Source organism: Mytilus californianus, unplaced genomic scaffold (genome assembly GCF_021869535.1).
Source record: "Mytilus californianus isolate M0D057914Y unplaced genomic scaffold, xbMytCali1.0.p SCAF_4, whole genome shotgun sequence".
NCBI classification, from domain to species: domain Eukaryota; kingdom Metazoa; phylum Mollusca; class Bivalvia; order Mytilida; family Mytilidae; genus Mytilus; species Mytilus californianus.
Genome location: NW_026262690.1, coordinates 94,407,203 through 94,425,852, shown reverse-complemented (window position 1 = coordinate 94,425,852; position 18,650 = coordinate 94,407,203). Strand labels below are relative to the sequence as shown.

Here is an 18,650-nt window from a genome sequence, read left to right as displayed (position 1 = left end):
TATGGAAAAGGGTAATATCCTGTTGAATTTACTCCTGCCAACTGGCCCCACTTATGAAAAAGGGTAAAATCCTTATGAATAAAGGTCTGCAAACTCGCCCTACTGATGAAAAAGGATAATATCTCGTTGAATTTACTCCTGCCAACTCGCCCCACTTATGAAAAAGGGTTATATCCCGTTGAATATTGGTCTGCCAACTGGCCCCACTTATGAAAAAAAGAATAAAATCTTGCTGCATTAAGGACTACCAACTCGTCTCGCTTCTGAATGGAGTTTAATCCCATTGAATAAAGGTCTGCCAACTCGCCCCACTATTGAAAAAAAAAGAATAAAACCGTACTGAATTAAGGCCTACCAACTCACCACACTTATGTATTAAATGAATACTGATGAAAACCTTGAGAAATGCATCTTGTATTTTTTTATTTCTTTTCTTTTGGTTGAAATAAATCAGAAAAAAAGTAAGGATCAGCATTTCTGTGATGTACGATGTTATTGACCATTGTAACTGTTTATGACGTTTGTTTTCTGGTAAATATAAAACAGTGTTTTACAAGATAAGTCAAGAATCATGGGTGTTTATGTAATTTTATTCTCAGATGATAGGTTTGCACATGTACATATAATGTAAGTATGCATAACAATAACACTTTTAAAACACAAACATACAATAAATCAATTATGACAAGCACTAGCATGTTTACACAAAACGATGTACTAGATGAAATGTCAGCACTAGATACAAGAACATGAATAACAAAGATGGCATACTAGATTGTCATTAAAACTGTTCAGTAGCTTTCGGCCCTCATGACTGGACCGTTGACATGACCACACTGACGTAAGAGTCTAGATGTAAAGAGGGATTTTACTCTTTTCATAAGAGGACTGAATTCATCGTGATTTTACTATTTTTAATAAGTGGGGCGAGTTGGCAGACCTTCATTCATCAGAATTTTACCCTTTTTCATATTTTCATAAATGGGGCAAGTTGGCGGGAGTAAATTTAACAAGATTTAACCCTTTTTCATAAGTGGGGCGAGTTGGTGAAAAAGGGGGGCATTTGACAGTGGGGTGACTTGTCTTGCTTCCATACCTATTATGACATCACTCTAAAGGAGACTAATGACATTACATGAATTTTGTACATGTACAAATTAGAGAACACATATTTTTGCTGATCATTGAAAAACAAAGATAAAATTTATCTGCAAATCATCTAAAAATCATCAGACAAACAGATTCCAACAGTGAATCTCGTGCATTACAATATTTACTCAATGAAATTACTGGCTACAATGTACAATTATATATATATATTTTAAATATTTGAAATAATTGGCAATAGGGTTTCCGCTGGCGGTCGCCATTTTCGCGTTTTGCAAAAAAATAAAAATTGTGGCGATTAAAATTCATCATTGGCGAAAGAAATATAACGGTTAGATTTTATTCATCTTGTTTACTTTTTTGGGGTTTCTCTGACTTTACCTGATCAGAAAATACTGGGAATTCACCTTGAACTCATTACAATTTTGACAGAAAATCAATAATGATCAGCTAATTGCATTTTATAGCTTTATGCAAGAAAGGACTAATTAATAAATATGTTGATTGTATTGTTTAATGAAACGGTGCGGTTAAATGGCATCACATGTAACCTAACGTTTATTTACAACATTTTTTTGATTGAAATAATTGTTTTGAAGTGGGTACTTCACAATCGTTTTAGCGACACATGTGTTTGAAGCATATTTTTACAACTCCTCTTTTTCATTTAATGGTGGTCCAGAAAAGAAAACTGTTGTTATTACAAAAAATGTTAAAAAGCAAGAAACTTTCTGACTTTAAACTTTATCCTTTAACTTTGATAGAAATAATTGATTTGAAGTGGGTACTTTACAATCGTTATGGTAACGCACGTGTTTGAAACATAATTTTTTGTCTCGACTTATTCTTTTTACGATGGTCTGGAAAAGAAAACTGTTGTTATGAAGAAATATATTCAAAAGTAAGAAAAATATTTGACTTTAGTCTCTATTCTTCAAATAGACGGGAAGTATATATCCGATAAACTTATTGAAGATGAATCTCGTGATGATTTCATGATCTATATTGCAATTTTACATAAAGTAAATGTTAAGTGTTTATTTATTACAATGTAGATTAAAAAATAGATTGGTAAAATTATCATAGACAACAATAGCAAACTGAATTGTTTTTTTGTTAGTTAGAAAGAAGGAAAATTTTAATCGAAAAATATGTTTATGTTAATTGGCCAAAAAATGGAAAGTGGCGAAAATATATTGTTTATGGCGAAAGAGGTGGCGAAAAAGAAAATTGACCCAGGGAAAACCCTGATTGGCTAGCCTCATGTTTTAATTATATTTGAAAATTTAACTATCGTGAGATGAGTAATATCACATCACATTCGAAGCAGTGTAGAATCTTTATTTATCCATATTAATGGATAAATATATTATACCCAATCAATTTACTGCAATCTTTGGATATCATGATATTTCTGTCATGGTACCAACATTCATGCAAAAGTTTGCCCTAAAATACCATAATTGAAAGATCATTTTGTTAAAAGCAGAGCTGTCAAGTTTTCATGAAGCAAATGCGTGAGATTTGGCAAAATTTGTAAAGATCAAAGAGAAAAAAACAATAGATCAAAGGAAAATAAAGCCAAATAAGCATGAAAATGCGTGAGTCTCATGCACATTGCGTGAGACTTAACAGCACTGTAAAAGTTTAATGCCTTCAAGGTAGTGAATTTTTGTAGGCCACTAACTTTAAATCAGTTCTCATTTGAAAATGCATGGTATTGAAGTGGAAAAATATTGTCATTTACATGAATATGTGTGCAATGACAGTAATTATGAAAGATAAATAACTGGAATTTGATACTCAATTTTTGGGATTATATCCATTTTTACTGTACAGTCATATTATTTATAGGGTTAAACAATTCATTTCGTGTACGTTTCTGGTCAGAGAGTAATACTGCAGGGTTTGAAATTAGCGGTCACCATTGTGAGCAAATTCCAGTGTGGGCAAATAAAAATCTAATCTCTGTCGCCAACTTTTTCAGTGTAAATAAAAATTTAAAAAACAGACATTTTAACAATATATTTCTAATGACAAAGTCTCTGACTTGTTTAATAAGTTTTAGCGTATGCTTCTTAAACTGGTCACCCACTGATTGACGCTCCCCCACAAACGTTTTGGTAAGATCGAAACACGGGTCCAGTTGAATATTTCTTCTTCGTGTTATGGAAATAGTACTCCTGTATCTGGAACACTTCTTTTGGTGTCGTTCTGTCCGTTCTGTTTAACCCGTGACAGGTTAAATGGAACAGCGAACGACACAAAACAGAAGTGCGGCATGATTTTTAATTTTAATAATTCACCTTGCGTAATTAAACCTCTGTGATTATTCTATTTTTAAAAGATGATGAATTAAGTTAAGCTTTGATCGATCTGAAGATGAAAATTTCTCTGTCACTGTTGTTTTTCTCGTAAGGAAATTTATACACCCTTCTTCCACCTTTGCGATTATTATATTTCAATCATAATAATCAGTCAGTGAAATGGTCTCACCAGACCAATTTGAACACACTCTTTACCAACCCTGCACCGCTTTAAAGGAAAGGCTAACAAGACAGAACAAAGTATTACCAAAGTTACGATCTATCTAAAGGTGTAATACCACCAAATCATAGTACGTCACATCCGGTTGCATACGAAAATAGGTCGAAAAAAAATATTCCCTTGAATTTGACAGTTGTAGGTAATTGATCCTACATTTCATTGCAGTAAAACATTTCTGAGTCATAAACATATATCTTGGGTATTTCAAAGCACCATTATTTCTTTATTTGGGGTTTCTATAGAATATTTTGGAAACTTGAGGTTACATGGTTACTAAAGCTTGTACACAGGTTAAAAAAGGGGGAAAATTTGATTGGTTAACTTCCAGTGATGGTTATTTTCTTATATGCAATGAAATGTTATGTGAAATTTTTTCTATAGTACTGGACAGGATAAAACTTTACTCATGCCAAGTATTTCTTTATTTGAAACAAAGATAAATTCTGCACAATTTTTTGAAAAGTGCAAATTTAACAAAGACTAATAGGGGAAAATCAATGGTGGTATTACACCTAATATGGGAAGCTGTACATGCACCTTTGACCTTGTGAGTACTCTCATGTGTTAAAATTTCTTGCTATTTAAGTGAAATATTACAAATAATGAAATATTCTGAGTGGATTGAGTCTCCAAAATACATTTTATGAGAAAATTTCCTTGAAATAGGACTTTACCATGAATATTAGTTGACAGAACAAGCCATACTTAGAGTCTTGGGGAGCTTTTTCTCCTTATTTCTTATATTCTGCTATACTAGAAAAATTTTCCTAAGAAATACTTTAATAAATATATAGTTTTAAGTAAATGAAATTATTTTTAAAGCAGTAACAACAAATTATTCACCAAAAGAGAAGTTTTTTATGTCCCTCTCTGGAACGCGGCGTAAATTTAAGTTTTACGCAAGGACTTATTGAAACCTCCTTGGAGACAGTAAACTTTTATACGGATAGTTCAAGCAGCTTGAATACTTCAATTAATCATTTATAATAACATTTCTATCATAAATGAGTGAAAGTTACCCCAAAATATTTATTTATTGGCCTAAAAAGTAGAAATTTTGAGGAAATGAGAGGTATAAATGGACCAAAAGAGACTTTATAAGGAAGAATAAGAGGTCCATTAGTAGTATTTATCATCCTAAAGTCATCTTTTGTATCATATTCAACTGTTTGTAGGCAGATGAGATAAATATTTGATCATTTATTGGTCCACACTATATTCTATCATGATGCGGCTTGGTTTGAATTTTTCGAAGAAATTTTGCACGAATCGCTGTAGATGTCGTCTTACATTATACTAGATTTTTCTCAAACTATTGAACTGATTATGACAAAACTTGACAGGAATGCTTGAAATAACCAGTATTACAAAGGAAAAAAGTCACATTCAGTTTATTCAACAGAAAAGTCTTCTTTAGGTGTAATACCACCAAATCATAGTACGTCACATCCGGTTGCATACGAAAATAGGTCGAAAAAAAATATTCCCTTGAATTTGACAGTTGTAGGTAATTGATCCTACATTTCATTGCAGTAAAACATTTCTGAGTCATAAACATATATCTTGGGTATTTCAAAGCACCATTATTTCTTTATTTGGGGTTTCTATAGAATATTTTGGAAACTTGAGGTTACATGGTTACTAAAGCTTGTACACAGGTTAAAAAAGGGGGAAAATTTGATTGGTTAACTTCCAGTGATGGTTATTTTCTTATATGCAATGAAATGTTATGTGAAATTTTTTCTATAGTACTGGACAGGATAAAACTTTACTCATGCCAAGTATTTCTTTATTTGAAACAAAGATAAATTCTGCACAATTTTTTGAAAAGTGCAAATTTAACAAAGACTAATAGGGGAAAATCAATGGTGGTATTACACCTAAAAGGAATTTTGAATGTTTTTTTTTTTTCTATTTAAATGTTCAATTAAAATAACATGTTTGCAACTTTGGTTTGGTACAATTTGAATATGACAGGGAATCAAGGACTCAGTGATCAAATGCCATTATTGTAAACAATAATTTACAGTTGAGGATTAAAAACCAGACCAAGAAAAAAAATTTAACTGGTGAAATTTAGTTTTTTTTTTTGAAATTTTTTAACTTTTCTATATAAAATCAAGATTTCCAAATAAATAATTTTGCTGCCAGGAGAGTGCCAGAATGCAGGATTTTGCAGAATTTACCCCCAGATCCTACGTCGCTTTCTATTTGGGGTCAAAACATCAATTGGTGTCAGATTAGACCAAATGGTCACAATATCAGGAATATTGATTTAAGTTATGAGGACAAATTTTCAGGACTGTGAAGAAAACTTCTGGTCATATATATGTGTAAATGCACATTTTAAGTGTTAACAATGGTAAAGATACATGTACATGTATCTTGTTTTAATAAAATTGCCTTTGCCATGCATTTTTTGAAATGGAAAAACTTTTTTCAACGTGTGTACGTATGTGCTAGTAAATAGATCATGGTTAGTTTTTAATGTGGCAATCACAGCCAATATTTCAACTTGTTTGCCCAAGTCTTCACATTGAAATTTGTCTGTCATGTCTCTGTCAATTTATATAATTCTGTACTAAATGTATAATACAAATTTAGATTTTCATTTTATATATATATATATTGCTTTTTTTTTTAGGACTTCAATCTGTAAAGAGTGATGAAATAAACATGTCAAATGTAATACCAATTGTTTCATCTTCCCCACCCCCTTTGGAGGATACAGGGGGTTTTGATGACTGGGGAGATGATGATGATTTTGGAGGGTTTATGGGAGCAGATGAGACTCCGAGTACCTGGAACAACTCCATCAGTACTGATCATACAAATGCATGGAACAACTCAATAAATGGAGATCAATCCACAACATTAGACGAAGTCAATGCTAACATTACCAATAAATTACCTCAACATTTCACAAATGCAGAAAAAATTGAAAATTGCAAAACTAAATCAAGTCCATTATCACTTAATTTAGATAAATCCTTGCCTTATAATAACATATCAAATGACGTGTCTAATGACCAACACACAGACTTAACAGAAAGTAAAACATCAGACACAATCAGTGGAAATTCTACAGGAGATTCAGGGTTATTTGATGTGTCTCCAGTTCCTATTTCCGAAGACACAAAAAGCGATCATTCAGAAATTTCTACTGACCAAGAGACATTCCAAAATACACCAGACGACATTCCATCCAATGAAACAACATTGCAAAACAATGACTTAAATACTAATTCTGAGGAAATATTAATTAAGAATGGAAATCACATTGGTCAAAATGACGATGGTGAAATATCTTCTTCAACTAAACATTTAACTCAAAGCGTGGAATCTGAGGAAGTTGAGAGCATTTGTAATGTTGATACGGAAAATGAAAATAAAAAGGACTCCATTGTTGAAGAATCTATAGGTAGTTGTCCATTAGAAACTAATGAAATTAATGAAGAAAGTGTCCTCTCTAATTCGTGTAGTTCGTTGGACAATGACAATGTAATTTCTAGTGATGAAATATGTTCTAGTCATGAAGAAAAACAATGCAGTATTGAGTATGCAGCCAGTCAGGAAAATGTGAACCAAAATGATGTTCAGAAACAGACAGATAATGTTGAAAATTCAATGCATTTGTCTGAAGAAAACTTGTGTGATAATACCTTACATTCAGGGGAGTTTGAGGTTTGTGAAGGCAAGGAAGATGATAAAAATTCTGAAAATGATAACCTTAATACCAACTCCCCAGAAGAGACTGATAAAATAAGTGGGATTTCAGAGGATAAGAAGATTACAAGTTGTGATGATTTGGAAAATTCTGGTAAAGAATTTGCCGATTTTAGTATAGCGGAAGGCAGGGAAAATCACTCTTCTGAAAATTTAGTGCAAAGTGATAAAGTAGAATTTGAAAATTCAGTACAGGTCAACGATTCTGAAAATAATGAAAAAGTAAGTTTGTGTATGAAAAATGATGGAAATCAAGAAACTGAGATTAAAGACCTGGAATTCGAAGATAAAGTGGAATTTGCAGAATTCAGTGAAACAACAGGAGATGTTGACAAAGATATTGAAAATGTCAGTTTGTCGTCTGCAGGAGAAAGTAAAGAAGAATCTGTAGCAAGTTTTAAATCTGTTCCAGAAGAAGAAAAAGAGGATGAAGTTATTAAAGATGATTCAGATAAAGATATTTCAGATGAAGATGAATTTGCAGACTTTAGTTCTGCACCAGTTGGAACAGATAGTGATGGAATCGATAATTTAACTTCTGGTACAACAAATGAATCTACAAAGTCTGAAGGTGAAAGTATAGGCGGCTCAGTAGACACAGAAGCATGTTCCAATAACTCGGGTTTAAAACCTGTTGATGATGAACAAATTGAACTTTCAAATTCCTCAACAGTCAATGTTGAAAAAGATAATTTTGCAAACTTTTCATCAACACAAAATGAAAATGAACAGAAGGAGGTTGACCAAATTGCAGATGATGAATTTGCCGACTTTAGCTCAGCTGCAAAGGATGATGAATTTGCTGACTTTAGCTCAGCTTCAAAAGACGATGAATTTGCAGACTTTAGTTCTGCAGTAAAAGAAAATGGTGATTCCAAATTTGGAAATTTCAACAATTCAGAAGACAAGTTTGAAAGTGATGATGAATTTGCAGACTTTAGCTCAGCCACAAAAGGTGATGAATTTACTGACTTCAGTGCCACAGGATCACAGGAGCAGACGTCTTCATTCCAAGCCAGTGACAAAGCAGACTGGGCAACATTCCAACAAACAACCACACCAGAACCTGTAAAAACACCTGTTGAATCCAAATCATCTACTCAGGTGAGTTAAGAAAAGGGTTTCATTTTGATAAAAAGTACCAGACCCAGTAATTATAATCTAAAGTAATTATAATCATGATCAATTACATTTGAATTTAGGTGTAATTGTAATTTAATAGGTTACATTTTAAAGTAATCGACCCAATCCCTGCACACTAGGTGATTCTGCTTAAAATCACCTGTACCATGTTTACTGGTGTTAAGTGAACACAGTCAAACAGGGTGATTGCAAGTGATTAAGAGTGATAGATTTCTGATTTACAAGTCTAAATGTCTATTGAATATAGTGCAAATGCTTGTTTCAGATTGAGTCTGACACCTGCAATCACCAGCATTCACAGAGAATATGACTTTTAAATTACTGATTAAATCACTTTGCTGCTGCAGAACCACAAAATAACATATTGTTAAAATAATGATGAACCACCTGTCTAGTAATTCATTTAATCAAAATCATCTTTTTCTACACATACAAGTTGAAATCAGGTTATATTTCACTTCAGAATCCTCACAAATGCCTACAATGTATTAAATTTAAATATTAAATCATTGCAGGTTGGGTAACTTTGCAAGTGATGCTTGCCACAACCTAGCAGACTACCACTGACACACCTCTGTAACAGGGTGCAAAATTTTTCCTAAGATACATAAAAATGTAATCATGATCAATATAATGTAAATCATCTACTTTGATTACATGTACATGAATGTGATTGTTCATGTGGAATTTCCTTTACCATCAATGGATAATCCACTAAAGTTTTTGTTACAAAAACATTGAAAAATAAATGAATCAGTAAATCTTCTTGCAAATCTTACATGAGAACAAAAGAAAACAGTCTGTCTAATCTATAGAGTGCAGTAGACTAAAAACGTGGGAATAAGGTGAATTTTGGAAGTACATGTACATGAAAACGTCAATGATTATCTGTTTTATGTCAAAAATGAAGTCAATAAAAAAGTTGTGTTCACGTACATGTACATGGTAAATATGCAGTGTTTTATTTTGCATGACATAAATATCTTTCACAAGTGAAAAAAAAACAAACAATTAATGGGACAAAGTAAACATGACAAGATATTTCATGTACAAATGCATATAATATATATATATGTTGTATAAATTTAAGACATCTCCCTGTAGGTGAATTACATAAAACATGTAAAGCTTTGTTCAAATAAACAGATAAAGATAAATATTTATTAGAAATAATAAAAACCATTACAGTACAATGTAGATTTTTTTAAAGAAAATACATAATGTACATGATGTACATACAATGTTAAAGATTATCATGATTATAATTAGAAATCATTATGGTAATTGACCCTAAGACAATACTGTAGATTTGTTCAAAGTATGGTTCATATTCATGTCTCATAAGCACGATCTCATCCTGATATGCTTGTAATATTTTTCACTGGATGTCAATTACATCAACACATATCCATCATCATCACCACATTTATATCACAAAATAACTAGAGTTGAATATGATTGTGTTGATTTAATTGAAACTTGACACTTGTGTTTAGGTTGATAATAGTGATTAATTAGCTACCTTTTGTGAATGAAAATTTTCTGAATTTTTTATGCCCTTATCTTCAATGTACATGTACAATTATATTCTCATGCAAATTTTTTCTGCGCAACCAGTTTACTGGCTTCTGATTGAATGCCTTCTACAAATATTTGTACATGTAAGGATATTTTATTCATGCAATAATTTCAATGTATATAAAATGAAAATGAAAGTCTGGTTTTACACAGGCAGAAATCAAACCCACAACCTTTGATACTGGAAATAAATAAGGTATGAGATTAATGCCATTCTGATACATGTAGCAACTCTGAAAGGTTTGAACTCACCACTAAATTTGTGTTTTTTGTAGAAAAATGTTGGCAGCTTGTTGTCTGGATGTTTTGAGAACACTGCAGTAGTATCTGAGAGCACTTCTGATTTAGATGTTGTTGTAGAGTAAGTACATGATTATAAAATGTAGGTGATTTATTATTATATTTAGATAATGAAAGGGGAAATGAATTAGCAAGCATTTATTTACAGCATTATTATGTTAGCACAATTCGTCTGTAAACTAATTTTTTTGCAGATGAACAGTTTTATCAAGAGCTATTTAAAAAAAATCACATGCAGAAACAAAATATTCTATGGTGTTAAATATATAACAGTATAAGAAACTTGCACTACATGTGTTGTTTTGTATACACAAAATGACAACCAGAAAACACACTCCACTGTAAAATGGGTAATTTGTCTCATTTTTGTCTCGCCTTGACAGAGTCAAAAAGCGAGACATAGGTATGTTGTTTCCGGCGGCGGCGTCAACAATGTATTAGTTTGTGATTAGATCTAGTTCACGGTGAACCACTAGTGGTAGGTCAATGATATTTGGTATGCAGTTGCATAAGCATTTGCATATCTCATTTCCATGGAGATTATTTTGCTCCGCCCCCTTAGTCATGGTCTATAGACTTTGAAAATTTTGCTAAGTTATCATGTATTAGTTTGTGATTAGGTCAGTTCAAGGGGAACCATTAGTGGTAGGCCAATGTTAATTGGTGTTCAGTTGTATAAGCATTAGCATATCTCATTTCCATGGAGAATATTTGGCCCCGCCCCCTCAGTCATGGTCTATTTACTTTGAAACTTTTGCTTAGTTTACATGTATTAGTTTGTGATTAGATCAGTTTAAGATGACCTGCTAATGTTAAGTCAATGATATTTGGTATGCAAATTTATTGGCATTTGCAAGTATTGTTTCCATGGAGATTATATAGCCCCACCCCTGATCATGGTTCAATGACTTTGAAACTTTTACATAGTTTACAAGTTAATGTTTGTGTTTAGGTTTGTTTAAAGGGAACGACTTATAATAAGTCAATGGTATTTGGTATGCAGTTGTATTAGCATTGGCACATCTCATTTCCATGGAGATTTTTTAGCCATGTACCTTCAGTCATGGTTCATCGACTTTGAACATTTGCATAACTTACATGTTAAAGTATTGCTATTTTAATTTCAACATTTGCATTATCAAAATTACAAAAAGGCAAGACTTATCTCTGTGATAACAGTTTATTCTCTTTAACACAATGTTATTATATCATAAATTGTTTGAGTAGTATCATCAGGTACAGTACTTAGCATAACAACACATGATACAGTATAAACATTGTGTTATCTACTATCTTGCACTGAACACACAGGAAAAAATTACCAAAACTCCTCCGATTTATACAAAATGTCGTATGAGGGTCAAGATCATTAGATTCTTAAGCTGAAAAAGGTATCAAATTTATAAGTGGACAGACTTAAACTCAAGTACACAGTAGTTGAAGATGATTTTCTTTTTCTATACACGGCCCTCCAATCCCAAGAGGCTACTTAAAAAAAATTTAAATCTCTGATTTGCATTATGAAAATATAATATGGAAAAATATATATGATATAAAATAGTTAGTTGATGGAGGACAGTATGGACAAGCCTGAAGTTGTACCATCTTCCCACTCCAACTGGGAAAGCAGTAATGAGCATATATATAAATAAGTCTAAAAATTTGCACAACGGTACTAATACAAGATGGTAATATACATGTACGAAGATGATGTTATAAAACCGTGTTGACAAATATTTCGGCTTAACAAATAGCCTTCGTCAGTGTCAATAATTTTAACAATACCAGTATTGTTAAAATTATTGACACTGACGAAGGAATACCAGTATTGTTAAAATTATTGACACTGACGAAGAAATACCAGTATTGTTAAAATTATTGACACTGACGAAGGAATACCAGTATTGTTAAAATTATTGACACTGACGAAGGAATACCAGTATTGTTAAAATTATTGACACTGACAAAGGCTATTTGTTAAGCCGAAAAATTTGTCAACACGATTTTATAACATCATCTTCGTATATTACCATCTTGTATTAGTACTGTTGTGCAAATTTTTAGACTTATTCTAGACGATCCAGTACATATTTAATTTGCTGGTTGGTCCTTTTTATAGACTTCTATATATATATATATATATATCGGTAGACCATATTGTTTGCTTTTTTTTACAGAGACAACAGTAACCAGTTATGGATGAAAATTCAGAAGATGGATAACTCTGGGCAACTGAAATGGCCACAATGTTCTTGTAACAAAAATCTATATGTCTCGCTGAAGATTGATACTAAGAATATAGTAAGGAAACCCAAGCAATTTTAGATGCTTTGTTTTATAGAAGTATAATTATTTATTTATTTAATTAAAATCTGATTCAGAAGAATGTTTTTTCGCTGTCAATGATTTACCAATATATAAAACAAGTTATTGAAATTTAATTTTGAAGATGAGTCGGATTTTGATTAAGTTTTATCTAGTCACCTCTTGTGCTTTTTTGTGTCTGTCACATTTTATATTAATATATGTTGAAAAAAACCCATCTGGATCAAAGCAATGTGATTAATTCAATATATTATGCCAAAGTGCTTTCATTTCTAATTCTTCATGTTGCATAAAATGTTTCTAAGGTACAATTAATTCAATTTTTGCTCAAAGCAGCAAGTTTATTAGCATTTAGATATTACTTTTGCAACGTTCTATACATTTTTGCTCAAAGCAGCATATTTATTATCATTAAGTTTTAACTTTTGTATCGTTCTTGACATTTTTACTAATTTGTACTTAATCTGTTTTGATGAAAAACTATTTTCAAACAACTCCATATATTATATTTTTGTAGATATGTATTAATTGGTGCATTAAACTAATTTTTTGTTGTTGCTAATTTTGTAAATAAAAATATGGACATTAGGGTATCTGGCTTTTTAATTTGGTGTATAGATTGAAGTTATACAATTTATTTATTTGACATTATATACAGTTTTATTATATGTCACAAATAGATTATTGAGTGTCACAAATTTTAGTTTAATTATAGATTGAGTGTCACAAATTTTAGTTTTATTTATAGATTAGACTGCATCTTGATAATTTATTTATTCTATTTATGGAAATATGATGTCTCATATTATCTAGTATTAACCAGCTTGACATAGTAAATGACATCCAAGAGAAGTAAATTTTCTTAGTCAACTGAATATTTTAACTTTAATAGAAAGCATTGTAATCAACACAAACTAGATTTAAAAATGATTAGTTTTGTTGTAGCTATCAATCGTTTTTACTTGAATTTTAGTTTAAACTGTTAAAAAATTGTATATTTGCTCCTTTGAATTTGTTAAGAATTCCTATTATATTCAAACTATAAAACAACTTTTCTTTAGAAAATATGTTTATGTAGCTTTGACTATTAGTAATTAGATAAAATGAGACAACTATTTTGAATAGTTAAAATGCATGGAATTGCTTTGTTTTGTTATAGATCTGTTTAGATGTATTATAATCACAGATTTATTGTTATACCCAGTTAACATTGATGGCCAGTATAAGCTATTGCAATTACTTGATGAACGTAGAAAACATTTTTGTCGGAAATCTATCAGTCAACTATAGGTTGCATTGTTCATGAATTTTTTTTACAATTCTCCTGCCTACTAACCAACAAGACAACCTTAAATAGAAAGAATTTACAGGTAAATTAACCAAATCAAGTAAAAAACCTTAGTTGCTTTCATATTTTTTTATTCATTTGTATTAGATTCATAATTTTTTTATTCATGATGGCTCTAACCATTTTTTATTCAGTTACTGGAAAAACATAATTTGACAACAACAAAATCAGTGAAAATATTCTGACAAATCCTACGATGTATAAGAGAAAATTAATTTAAAAAAAACTGTAGAAAGATGGCACAACTATGATCCCAGAATTATGATTGATGACTGCCATCAAACATACCCCTCCTTTATTTATTGAAAAAGGAAGTTTTGACAAAAAATGTCATCAGAAAGTATTTCGTTAAATTGTGTCATTTAATTATGATGAACTGAGTTCAGGCATAGAAATAATGGAATTTATACCCATTTAGATATATAGACCTCAAGTATGGGCACCATAAATATTTTTCATAATTATTCCAAAACCTGATAATTTTAAACAGCCTATTGCTTTGGAAAATTGGGTAAATGTGATACCTTTTTAAGATACTTGGTTTGTATAATCTCTTAATTTGTTTATAAAAGTGTAGGATTTGTCATTATTTCATTAAAAGAATACAGAAAGTTTGAAAATTTCAGAAAATCATGTATCTGATTTATGTGTTTTTGATCTCACTAAATAATAGGTTGATCTCACCAACTATACAAAATTGAATAGTATTACCCTTTTCTCAAAGTCAGAATTTAGCACAAAAAATCTTTGATGAGATTATCCGACTTTTTGACAAGAAGCACTGGTTCCCTGCAATGCACAACATTGCTCTGGATCAAATACATTGTATTTGCTATTATTTTTTCCAATATGCCTTTAAAGCTGAAAATATATTGAAGTAACGGTTATAAACCATGTTTAATTTACTTCTTGATTATTGCTCTATGTAGTAAACCCATATCACATTAAAGGATGGGTATATCCAATGTCAAATTCAGGAATTTAGGATTAAATATTTGGTGTAGGGTTATGCAAAATATGAATTTAATTTATGGACAGGTTTCATTTAAAGTGCTTTAAAACTGGTCTTTAGTGTGGTAATGCTGGGGAAGTCTGATTTGGAAGGAAAATGGGTGCTTTTTTTTGGAGTCCCCTTCAATAGTTTCCACCAGTTTCCTTGAAACTTTACAGAAAGATTGCACACATATATTGGAGCTGTGTACTTACGAGCATGTAATTGTTTTAAGATTTTTTGAATTTTCAGACATTGAAAACTTGTCATTTTCATCAAAATTTTCAAAAGACAGTACCTATTTTGTTTAATCATCTCCTTCTTCAGTTTTTCACCTGGATCTTTGAAACTTTATAGTAAGTTTGCACACCTATTGTAGCTGTGCATGTCATATTATGGAGTTGTTAAAAGATTTTTTTGCATATATATATATATTTAAATTTTCATTATAGACCATTTTCATTGTTAAAGAAACATTCTGCACATCATGGCCATTTGAGTCTTCGATCCATTGTTGTTGTTAATATTGTTAAAATCATCAGAATGTATATCTAAACACTCACATTTAACAATCCTGATTGTCATGTAAATTTGTGTTCTCTTGGATAATTATCTAGTCAGTGTGTTGAATTTGCTATCTGTTTTAGTAAGTTATTTTATATGCTTACGTTTGTCTCTACTGTTAAGTGCCACTCTGTCTGAAATGAGCATATTGAAGCAACTAAAATTTGACTTGAAATTTGAGCATAAGAACACACTAGAAAATATACGCATAGTGTGAGCAGTCAAATACTTGAGAAAATCTGGTGATAGTGTGGGCATGAGAACACATTAGAAATTGTTTTAATACTGTTAGTTTTCAAAAATTTAAGATATTACAGTAACAGTAACTAGTAGGAACATATCATAAATGTGTGAGTAGTTGGAACATATCAGAAAATCTATTAAAAGTGTGAGTAGTAGGACATATCAAAAAATCTAGTAACAGTACTAGTAGTAAGAACATATCAGAAAATCTAGTTACTTTGCGTATATTGCTTGTAACTGTGTGAGTATTTGGAGAAAAAAAAAACAGAAAATATATTTAAAGGGTGAGCATTAGAACACATTAGAAAATATACTGATAGTGTGAGCATTTGTACACATCAGAAAATCTACTTAAAGTGTGAGCATTTGAACACATTAGAAAATCTACTGATACTGTAAGCATTAGAACACATCAGAAAATCAAATGATAGTGTGAACATTAGAACACATTAGAAAATCTATCAGTCTGTTAGTGTGAGCATAAGAACACATTAGAAAGTGTTTTAATAGTTTTAGTAGTATAAAATTTTAAATCTTAAAATTTGAGTAACTGTGTGAGTATAAGGAACATATAGGAATCTTGTATCAGTGTGAAGACTAGAACACAACAGTTATGTGTTAATAGTGTGAGTTTTATTTACAACTTATAAGCAGTGTTAATTTAAGGAACATGTGCTCAAATTTATTAGCAGTGCTAGTATGATGATATAGGATTGATCAGAAATTCTAGTACCAGAAGAATTATCAGGAATGTTGAAGAAAATCTAGTGAAAACGATATTGTGATAAATCTGCATTTATTAAAATGTTATCAAATTAATGATACTTTATATTTAATACCCATTTCTTTGGTTTGGTTTTGCCCTGAAAACAGCACATATTTTTTGAAAAAAATAAAACATGATTTCAAAAGTAAAAACACTTAACTTTAAAGAGGGGTATCTTTTAACCAAATTTTATTTTGAAAAATGAAGGTATATGAAATCAATGCTTGGTAAAAAACAGTTAAACAGCATATTCTGAGATACAATTCTTATTAATTGATTAAGTTGTGTAGCTTGATTTTTGTTTGTTTTTGTTCTAAAAGTAGCAACTTTTGTTCTTTTTAAGATTTTGCAATGATTTATTCAATAATTTCACTGTATGAAAATTTATTTATATTTATGTACTTTAACCTTTTTTGTACGAATCTGATATTTGTTATATGAGTAGAAAAGACAGGGTGGCACTTTTTTTTTAGATTGATTGAATGCATGAAGATGATTAATTTATACTTGGAGCAAAAATTAAATTGTTTGATATGAACAATTAAAAACCTAATGTTGTTGATCAGTAACTGTAAATTCAGATAATATTTGGTGCATTTATTAATTATACCATTGTTGATAAACAGGAAAAATGTTGAAAAAAATAATGATACAAAAATTTTTAAATGGGTAATTCTTACTTATAGCACACTTGCCCAGTTGCATTTTTTACGGTTATAAGACATCACAAAAGTTCTGAATTTACAGTATTTATTAATTTTGTTGTTATATAAAAAATGGCATTTGTCTTTGATATTAAAGAAATAAACAAAACTAGTTTTATTCTTTTATTTTTTTATCTCTGTAGAGATCCTCCATTGCTCTTTATTTGTTTGAAATGATATCATCTTCATGGATTTATAGATTGAATTAGTTTTCCTTTCTAAATGTTTTCACTGTGCGAAATTGTTTATGTAAGCTTTGCAGCATAACAAGCACATGTGTTGACAATTTTTTTTCAATTAATCATTTGAATTTTATCCAGAGCTATTTGAAAATTGATTGATATTAAATCAATATTGCTCGAATGAAACAGCTTGATTCAGGTGAATTTTTCTTTAACCTGGAGTTTTTAATTCAATATATGACATTTTTAGTATAGCTTTTACATTACTCAAAATAAAATTGAAAGAAAATGTGTTAATAAATATACTCAACAACAAAAGAAATGCACCACCTCCATTAATTTCTTTGGAGTAAAAATTTCTATGGTATGTTACTTTTTTTAAAAGTGATTGAAATGAGTCAAAATTTTAATATAACATATTTGAAGTCATAAATACCAAAATTGTGAATTAATTTTAAATTTTGACATCTCCAAAAAAAAAAGTAGTGCCAAATTTGTGAAAACTAAAGTCGTGTGTATCTTTTCGATAAAAATGACTTTGATTTTCAGTTTTTTAGTTGAATTCTTGTCTAATGGCCAATTTCCAATTGACTTATCTCAGACTTTTGATATATGACTTTTATGGTTGAAATCTCCATTAACTTGTCTCCACTAACATTGAAATTTCTCTATAAACTCTGCATTAATTGCAAGATTATATGCATAAAATATACTATATTTCAACAAATTTTTAGCAAAAACAAGAAATTGTGAAACTACTGTGCATGTGAAGATATGGTGCATTATTTGTGTTGTTAAGTATACATGTATATGATTTATGCTGTAATACATGTGTAATGGTTGTAAAAAACAGCATTCAAGTGGAGGATGTTTGATGAAAAAGAGGGGGAAGATTTAACAGGTTTTATTCACCTTTCTTGACTGCAAAATGGTGCAATTTTGTTTTATTTTGAATTTGATATTGATATTTTCTCAACTTTTCTAACCAGTTGTTTTAATATTTGTAAACACTGTCTACTATTTATTTTGTCAAAATGCAGCCAACTTTTTATGGTAGATCTACCCTTTATGATGAGAGTTATGGTTCCTTAATACCCAATGTCTTTGGAAATCTTTTTTTTTTGTA

The 18,650-nt window shown here is 30.5% G+C and overlaps 1 protein-coding gene across 2 annotated transcripts in view; it reads left to right on the top strand.

Annotated features, from left to right (window-relative positions):
* LOC127698854 (aftiphilin-like) overlaps window positions 1-18,650 on the top strand; it is a 538,231-nt gene that overhangs the window by 1,904 nt on the left and 517,677 nt on the right. For both annotated transcript variants that reach the window (XR_007980971.1, XM_052202550.1), the window contains exons 2-4: window positions 6,299-8,484; window positions 10,377-10,462; window positions 12,579-12,702. Coding sequence is in view for 1 of the 2 variants with exons in the window: in XM_052202550.1 (XP_052058510.1) it covers window positions 6,331-8,484; window positions 10,377-10,462; window positions 12,579-12,702 (2,364 nt within the window). In the remaining variant the exon portion in view is untranslated. The remainder of the gene's footprint in view (window positions 1-6,298; window positions 8,485-10,376; window positions 10,463-12,578; window positions 12,703-18,650) is intronic.